This window comes from Crocodylus siamensis, chromosome 2 (genome assembly GCF_052110815.1).
Source record: "Crocodylus siamensis isolate JL-2025a chromosome 2, ASM5211081v1, whole genome shotgun sequence".
In the NCBI taxonomy this organism is placed as follows: domain Eukaryota; kingdom Metazoa; phylum Chordata; order Crocodylia; family Crocodylidae; genus Crocodylus; species Crocodylus siamensis.
In genome coordinates this window covers 227,963,256-227,973,014 of record NC_143396.1, presented here as the reverse complement: position 1 = coordinate 227,973,014, position 9,759 = coordinate 227,963,256, and the positions used below count along the sequence as shown (strand labels likewise).

General features: G+C 40.4%; 1 protein-coding gene across 3 annotated transcripts in view; it reads right to left on the bottom strand.

The window, feature by feature from the left end:
- Nucleotides 1-835: 835 nt before the first annotated feature.
- RGS6 (regulator of G protein signaling 6) overlaps nucleotides 836-9,759 on the bottom strand; it is a 575,278-nt gene continuing 566,354 nt past the window's right edge. For all 3 annotated transcript variants that reach the window (XM_090033269.1, XM_090033270.1, XM_090033271.1), the window contains one exon: nucleotides 836-5,779. In XM_090033269.1, the coding sequence (XP_089889395.1) occupies nucleotides 5,616-5,779 (164 nt within the window). In that variant the 3' untranslated portion in view covers nucleotides 836-5,615. The remainder of the gene's footprint in view (nucleotides 5,780-9,759) is intronic.

The window sequence follows — 9,759 nt, the reverse complement described above, 5'->3', positions numbered from 1 at the left end:
TTTTTCAGAGCTTATCAGCAGGATTAAGGGTTTTCTGGTTCTTAGCAGTGAGCTTTGCAGATATGAGAGACTGGAAGGCTAAATCTATATCATATGAAAAAGTTGGTCAATTTTGACTTTTTCCTGTACCAAGATTACTTTTTACTACAAAGCAGTTCTTCCAAACACTGAATGTGGGCATGAAGATAATGTATTGTTCATACGGTTTGTGCTTACGTTGAGCAACTTAGTTGTTTTGAGTCTCTGGTTATAAACAGCGCTTAGAAGCTGCAATATCTCCTGCAGCATGCAATACAAAAATCATGATAACTGAACCTATCTTGCACTACTTTACTAGGAGCTATATTAAGCAGTACATGGGAATCCTGCTTATTACTTAAAAATCCTAGTTAGGGCTAGCCAAAGGCATCATAACAATACTGAAAACATTAACCTTTATAGCTTTCTATGCTATACATAGAGGAGACTACATAAAGTGATGGAAAGGCTATTGTGTCTAGGGACATGAAGAAATGGCAGAACAATAATACTAGGACAGCTTCATGGAGTCAGAGCCACTCATGATCATGCTATTCAGTGCCTTCTTATCCCACCCCAAGATACCAGCTATTTATCTAATACACAGATGCTGCTGGTCTTGCCAATCATGCTGTCTTTGCTTTAGTTTTTAGTGAGGCCCTACATATGATGCATCTGTCTGGTACTGTGAATGGCAGTGGCTGTGTTTGACCCAATGGTGCACAGAAACCAGTGCATTTGTATTCTATTCACACAGCATCATACGTGCCACCTTGTGGCAAAATAATGTCATGCTTTCTTCTGAGAATACAAAATAGAAAAGTGGTGTAAATGATCAAAAAGAAGAAAAGATAGGAAACACTACACTCTACCGGGAATCCAGACTCACTGGGGAGACACTGTATTTGTCTTTAGTGGAGCCATTCAGAACTTTTCCTTTGTTTTAAGCCAAATTCTCTTTGGATGAATGCAGGGTTCACAATAATTTCAATGGGAAATATGTGTGTGCATGTGCGCATGTGTGTGTGAACAGGATATGGCCATTATTGCTTTTGATTTTCCAGGCTCTCATTTTATTTGTGCATTTCAGAAAACAGTACAGTAAAATTAGGTATCCTGTACCTGGTTGTTCACAAGAGAGAAGTAATTGCATGCAAAAACCACCACCCGAACCAACAGGTTATAGAGCCAAATCCTGAAGTCCTTACCAAGGCAAAGATGCCATTTAAACCAGTGGGACTTCTACCTGAGTAAGGACTAAACAAAGGACTTCAGCATATGGCTCAGAAAATGTTAACTAATCAGACAAACTCAGCTGTTTATTTGAGGGCATCATTGAGCTCTGTTTGGGAGTCCTATAGTCCCAGCTTATTAGAAGCAAACTGATAAATAAATAACACCAAAAAGTTTCTGGTTACCATGCATCAAATTAATAAAATGGTGTGATCTGAAAAGGAGCATATTTTGTCTTCATTGTCTGTCTGTAGTATTCTGTGGTATTTGACTGCAGCATCTTAGCATCCTAACATTACCTTACTTTGCATTATCTTGATGTTACTGCAGTATCCTACTATGAACGCATCCTGTGGTATCTTATTGCTGCAGTGCTCTGCTACTAATGTACCACAGTTTCCTGGCACACCCTATAACTGCATTATCCTCAGAATAGTTTACTGCAGCATCTCCTGGTGACTTATTGCTGCATTATCTGAATACTACTTTACTGCAATGCCCTATGTTACCTTATTGCTACATTTATCCTGATATTTTTATGTCAGTGTGCTGTAATATCTTATGAAGCTCTACTCCAATACTACTTTACTACAGTAGTCCATGGTACCTGAGCACTGAGTTATACTAAAAGTACTTCACCGCATTAGCCTTGGGTACTTTATTACTGCCTTAGTCTAACACTGGCTGCATTATCTTATGGAATTTATCACTCTTACTTGCAACACCAACTGGACACCTTAGCTTCTGTGTAGCGAAGTATTACTTTCTTTGCAGCTGTATTTCACAGCAATAGCCCTGTATTGATGGGAAGCTTTATAAATGGCTTCCATGCTATTGAGATTTTAAAAAGCCCTCTACCCTGCTAAATGGAATAAGGCCTTTCCCTGAAACAACTCCTTTAAGAGCATGCATGGGAGCGGAAAGCTGGTTTCTAACTTATCTTCAGAACGGTGAGGTAGTTGGAAGACACCAGACACATGGCAAAATAGTAGGATTGCTGTCTGAGATACCCAGCAGGGTCTTATTGAACAGAAACAAATAGCAGCACTTAGTATGAGTAATGCCATTAAAAAAAATCAAGAACACATTTTATATAGAAGTAGTTGCATGTAAATTCCATTGTGCTTCATGAGAGAGAGACAGACACACAAGGAGCAGCTGGTTCATATGTGTCCCCATGAAGAGGACATGTCTGCTGTTATGTTGCTTGTTTTTACAGAAGTTTACTCAAAAAAACTAAGTGTAAAGCTCTGTGATCTCCAGAGAATACAAAGCTCTCTCTGATTATCTAAATATTACTGAGCAGATTAAGTTGCATGAGTGTTCATTTAACTAGCAAGCTGTTCAACATTTAGTGTATACATGCAGGCACTCTCCCAGTGTCTGTAAACCTTCCTTCCATACTTAAAATACTGTTTACACTGTCCATATATAGAGTATTTCCTAAGGGTAAAATTTGGCCCTGTCTACAAGAATGCCTTGCAGAAAAGGAGGTGGGGGCAGGAGGAAGAAGTAGCATGGATCCTCTTTTACAAGACACTTGCCTGTGTCCTAAACAGAATATTGACTCAAATGCCCCTGACTGAGGACAAGGACAGACTTCCCTCATCCCTCCATATTTGCTAACATCTGGGATCACCAGGAAGTGTAAGGAGAGCACTCCCCACCCTTGTCTGTAGGCATTGAATGTGTCCAGTGGGGCAGAGTACCTTTGCTCAGCTGCTCCAGCTTCACACACTTTTAGGACCCATCTTTCTGGGGCAGAAGGGCCCACCTTAGTGCCAGGAATCCAGTGAGAATAAGGGGTCATAAAAACAGACATGGCCCTCCTCTCCTGCTCTTTGTTGAAAATTCAGATGTGCTCAATGACTTTTTTTCCATAGACATCCTCCTTGTGAACACTCTGTGGGGACTGACTGGTAATGTCACGCTGGTGCAGGGGGCAGGACTGAGATGCCTCTGTCCACAGACCATGCAGTAGCTGTCATACAAAGGTATTATTAATTTGGGGCATAAGAAAGACTGGTTTTTATCAAACTCCAATGGTGTGTGCCAGTGATCTTGGGTTCTTCACAGAAAAATCATCACCCACACTCTGGAAACAACTGGCCATTTATTTTCAAGTGGAATGGCTAGGAATACCTTGGGAGGCAGACATGAGAGCATGTGGCTAGACATTGAGTTGTTTGTGCCTATGCTGAGTGGGTGAAAAGAGGACAGAAACTAGACATGGGGAAGAATTATGTAAGATTTTTTGGGGTGGCCAAACATCATCCAAAGGGTGAGAGGCCATCAGCACACACATGCGGATATGTAGCATTTCTGTAAAGTTGGAAGAGTTCAGTTTCAGGATCTAGGTTAGCATACTATTTAATATCAAATATCACTTTTCCAAATTCTACCATGCACTCTCACAGGCAAAGCGCCTCATCCAGAACTCGCTTAAGCAAAACTTCCACTGATGTATCCTGCAACCTAGCAGGAGCTACCTGGAAGACATAAGAAGTGCTTGTGGGACATTTCATTTCACTAAGGAAGGAAGGAACGGGAAATCTTTTTTTTGATAGAAATGGTGGTATCTTAATTTTTACACTGGATACTGGGGTGACATGCTTCAGAAGTATATAATGGTTAGCCAGCTAGATATACATAGATAGACAGTTTTGCTTAATTAAGAATGCAGGATTGGACCTATGACAGTTTTTTTTTTTACCAGGGACACAAAAAGAGAACTTGCCTTGGTAGGAATGAAAGTCAGAAGATGTGCTCTTCTGTATGATCCAGTTCTGAACCACTTGCTGGTTCATGAACTTCAAAATAGCTCATTGTTTATAGGGCAGTGTTTTATGAAGCTAAGTAGTTCAGTCACATTTGGAAATGGTTGGTTTTGGGGAGGTTTTATATCTTGACAATATGCTGCAAGTGAATACAGGTTGCTTTATACTTCTGCAGCTATTAGACTTGGATTTTATTATTAGACAAATACATATCTTTACTTCAGTTAGTTCTTTCAAATCCTTCCTCACTGCCTCCTCCTCCCTCCTTTGCCTCCCTGACATATCCCTCAGATCTTACTGAGAACAGTTTTGGGAGGCCTATTGTATCACTTTTCAAACTGTACGCTTAGGCTTGATATTACACAATGCTTCATCCAATTCCCATTTTCCTTACGCTGTCATTTCATTCTTAGAAATGGCACTTCCCACTGGAGTGACATATCTGAGAATGCAAGATAGTGTCCACTATTGTTTAGAAAGATTCATCTGGCACCCAAACCCCTGCCTGATTCAGAACAGTTTTCTGAGCCACCTCCAACCCTATGAGATTCCCCTCTCTAAAGGATGAATATTGCTCTCAGTTACACCCATGTGAATTTTGGGTAACTGCAATTAAGTCAACACAGTGTCATATGAAGAAACAAGGGCAGACTTCACCTTTTATGTTTGGAGGGATTTGGTGTTTTTCCTAAGAGGTTCAATTCAATCCATTTAGAATAAAACTTGAAAAATAATCATTGCATAAGCATAGAAAAATCTTTAAATAAATAGGAAACCAAATACAGTATAATACCTTTAAATACTTTATGCATGTGTGTGTCTGTGTGGTGATGTGTGTGCGCACATGTGTATTATACATTTCAAACATTGCCCGGTGACCACTGGGTAGAGTCACATTCGCACTGATGTGCATGCAGAGTAACTCCAGTAAGTCAGAGGATTTACACTGTGATCAGTTTGACTCTGTGGGCTGGATCATCAGCTGGTGTGAATTAGTTAAGGTCCACTGACTTCAGCTGAGGATCTGGGCATGCACTTTTGCCACCTGCCCTTGAGAGGACCGCAGGCCAAAAGAAGTGCTTTTCCCACCATTATTTTAAAAGAGGAGAGGAAATAAAAAAAAATATCAAGTCAAAGAAATTGCTTCCGTCTGCAGCAGAAATGAATTAGACATTTTGTTCTGAGCAGGAGAAGCAGCTTCTGGTAGATATTTTATTGGATCCAGATGGCCACAAGAAAGGGAACAAGTGGGTGGTGGGGACAAGAGTGGTTTCAGTTAGAGCCGTGTTTGTACCAGGGAGAGAAGAGATGAAGGGATAATACTGATGTTGCTCAGCTCTTCTTTCTCTAGGTTGCAGTTAGGACTGGTTCCTTAAATAATAAGATACTAAGCCCTCTGCCTTGTTGACCTTCTGTATACAGTGCAGCATGCTCCTCCAAAACCAAGTAGGAAGCAAAGTACCTTTAGAGAACTCAGTGCTGTTATAAAGCTGTACAAGTAAGAAAGTGTTGATGTAAACTATGAAAAGAGGAACCTCCAGTGAGCTGATCTCTCCATCTTGCTCTCATTTTTCCTCCCCTCTGCTCTCATTCTTTTTCTCTCACTGTGACCCATTCTCCCCAAAATGAAACATCCTCTGCGGAGGTTGAGCGCAGCTGTTCGTCAGGGTTGTCAGCAATGGCTCGCTCAGCTGAAGCTGTCAGGAGGACTGCATCAGGCCTGTGAGGCGCTTGCCCGCCAGAGACTTTCCCTAGAGGAACAAACAAACAAGCAGAAAAAGAGAGAGCCAAACATGTGAGTTAAGCTGTGGCACAGGAAAAAGAGGCCAGACTGCTCAGTCAGTTGATCTGGCGAGCTGGTTTTGTGACTGATAACGGAGAGCAGGAAACTGAAATGGCTGAAAGGTTGCAAAGATATCTGAATGCAGGGGGCAGGTGCCATACCCAAGGGCGGTGGTGGGAGTATGTGGTTTCCTGCCAATGCCAGTGCTTAAACAAAGGCAGTACATCGGATGTTACAGGGCTCTTGGTATTTAACCTCTCCGTCTTAAGTCGCATTGTGTGTCCATTCCTTGTTTACCCCTGTGAAAAGGCAAGTAACACTGGTGTCAGTGTGCTGTGTATCCGGACCCTTAGAGGTGTTTTAATCACTCAAGGTGAGGAACTTTTTCACACTGTCTCATGACAACTCCTCCTTTCTGGTTCCCCTGCTTCCCCCTTTCATGTCCTTCATTCCTTCCAAAGCACTGAAAAGAGTCTCGCAGTTCAGGGCTATGATCCTTGACCACATAAAGCATGTAGGAATTTGACCACGGACTGCAGTAAGCGTGGGATCAAGGGTAGCTGCTGGAGGATGCCACTTCCATATCTGAATTGCTTCACTGGCTTATCCCATATGATCCCCACTCTCCTTCACTGCAGTAAACTTCTATATCAATTACACCTCGTTTTTGTGCTTGTTAGGAGATGAATTTTTTAAAGGGATGCTGTTAACTTTTCATTTAGCCAGATTTGAAAATAGAAGTGATAAGTAGGGTCAGGTACTATGCGAGTTGCCAGATCTCCTTGCCCTTTGTTTTTTGGTGGAGGAAGGGGATTGACAATGATACTTTCCTTTTATCATTATTGAAATAAATATGGAAGGTACACTCCTGCAGGAGACTCCTGCTGTATCTGGCAGGTTTTTTTATGTTACTATAATTTGTTGCTTTCTGAAAAAAAGAGCCACAAAAACAGGAAGAGACAGTAGATTTGACTAGACACAATTTGCAGTCAAATTAGGTAAAATGAAGCAAGTCAGATTAATTAAACTCTGTTTGCAAAGTCAGCAATAGAGAAAAATGTTTCATTGTCTGATGTTGCCTAACCATAGGTTGGAATAGTAGGTAAACAATAGGTAAAATGATTAAGGACAGACGTTTGACTTCTTATGACAATGTGCATTTTTAACTATACCAATAAGTAAGTTGTATATGCAAACACAGTCCAATTTGCCATCCTTCCAAAGGTCAACAGGTTGTTGTAAAAAAACACCCCCAGAACACTGCTACTGTTTAAAATGATTGGAGTGTGGTTGGTTTTCAAAGCTTCATAATTTTTCCTAATTTTAAAGTGAACTGGTAAATGCACTTCATTTTGCAAAGGACTGATTCCTGCCCAGATATTAGTCACTGACCAGCAGCTAGCCCAGAAGTGCTGCTGTTTAAAATTATATATATATGTATGTATATATATATAAATATATATAATTATATATATAAATATATATAATTTTAAACAGCAACACTAATATAATATATTATTAATATATATTAAACAGCACAATAATATTCTATATTATATAATTAATAAAGTCTATATAATTATATATATATATATAAAATGTATTATATTATATATATAATGTATTTTATATATATTTGATTTTTCTCCTGCTATAAAATCAGCCAAATCATACTCAATATATTTTAAAATCACCTTTGGGCAGATCTCAAAGCCAGAAAATGTTACTCAAACAAGAAAATGGCTTTCAGAACATGAAGGGTGGTAATGTTAATGCTTTCACAACTCCTACGTTAGCTGTTATCATTACTCCAGCTGTTCCATAACAACAGTAAAGAATCTATACAGCAGCTGGATTCTACATTTTGCTTAACATGTTGGTCTTACCATTGGTTTGGGCAGCTCCTTGAAGAAACCCTACAAAGATTTGGTTTGGTAAAATGACTATTAGATTAAACTTATAGTTTAGTTCAAGTCTGCAGCTTCCCTGGTGCAAGGAAAGTGATGGCAGTTGCTGGGGGATAATTCTAGGGAGAAGAAAACTGCCTTGCAGAAAGCACAAGCGTGTTGCAGCTCCTGAACTGAGACATGGCAACACAGGCATTCTCTTCCCAACACCCCATCTTGTTCAAGGGCCCATTCTGAGGTGGGGTATGAATTTGAGGGGGATGGAGGGGCCCATACTAACAGTGATTTGAATGTGTCCTTGTTTAAATTGGAAGGAGGAGGAGACTGCTGTTGCCAATGCCAGGCAGATCAGAAAAAACTGACAGCAGAGTTAGTGGTGCCTAGCTTCAAGGAGAGAAAAAGATGGAGGTGAACATAGAGACTGCATATGACCCACTGGAGTAGACTTAGAGACTGTGTAGGACTGGATATGACTCACTTGAGTAGACAAGCATGGGGGGCCGTTAGCTGCCTTACAGGCAAAGGCATAAAAAAAAGACATTGCCCTGTGTCAGCAAACTCCATCGCAAAAACACTGCAACAACAGCCAGTACTCAAGCAAGCAACACAGAAAAATGATTACAAATCTGACTCATGAACAACTTAGATCACCCACCACCAGTCTTAATTTAACTGCCCCATCTCTGACAATGGGTTTGACACAGTTATTAAAGTGATCGAGACTGGCAAGGCTGCTGGTTCAGATAAGATATTTACAGACTATGTTATCAAGCTTGGAACCACAGTGAAAAGATGGCTTCAGAAATTCATGTATAAATGCCTGGAAAGTAACAGACTTCCAAACATGTAGAGAAAGGCTGATATCAGTGTTATCCTGAAATTCAATGAACAACCAGAGGATCCAAAGAGCTATTGACCTATCTCACTATTCTGGGTTGCATGCAAACTCATGTAATGCAGAGCATCATCCTGAATAGAACAGAGAACATCATCGATCCTTAGCTCCCAAAAGAAAAAGCTGGCTTTCAGAAAAAGTAGTATACCACTGACCAAGTTACATTACTTATATCCAACATAGAAAACAGATTTGAAATGAGGCAGAAAACTGGTATGGTCTTTATTGATTTTACAGCCACCTATGACACTGCCGTGGCATCAAGGCCTCAAATATAAATTGCACTCCATGATGCCTGACTGCAAGCTATGCGCTGTCATCATGAACATGATCTCCAGAAGATCATTCAAACTCACTTCCGGACAAGGAACCCTGAAGAATGGAGTCCTCCAAGGGTCAGTGTTACAATACTTTTCAATGTATATATCTCAGACTTCCCGCATACAATACCTAAGCAATACATTTATGTTGACAATAGTAGCCTGAGAAATACACATGACAGAACTGGAAAAGACACTGAGTACTGACATGGATCTCATCACTGACTCCACAAATGGCACTTAAAGTTGAACATCAATAAATCAGTATCATTATTCTTCCACCTGAATAATTGTCAAGCCAAGAGCATGCTGAGTATCAGCATAGGCAACCACATCCTTCCCTATATGAGCATACCCCAACCTACCTACGAGTCACATTAGACTGTTCTCTCACCTAACACCACACTTAAAAGGTCTGTAGTAAAGTCTCTACATGGGTAATTCCCTTAAGATGTTTAGCCAGCATGATATGGAGTGCCAACTTCAAAGAGCTCAGAACCACCGCACTTACAATGGTATATGCTACAACAGAATATTGTGCTCCTGCATGGTCCAGAAGTTGTCATACTAAAAAGCTCGACACTATACTTAACAGTGTGCTGAGACTCATAACTGGCTGCAGAACTTATACACAAACATGTACTTCCTGTATTTTTGGGTATTAGGCCAAGTGACATGGAAGACAGACCGTAACATCATTACTGACAATAGAGGCAAGAGATGATGAAAATCACCTGCTCTATCAACTGCAAGATAAAGACCCAAACAGATGGAGGCTTAAGCAATTTAGAAGTTGTAAACCATGTCTATATGAAGCCCAGAAGCT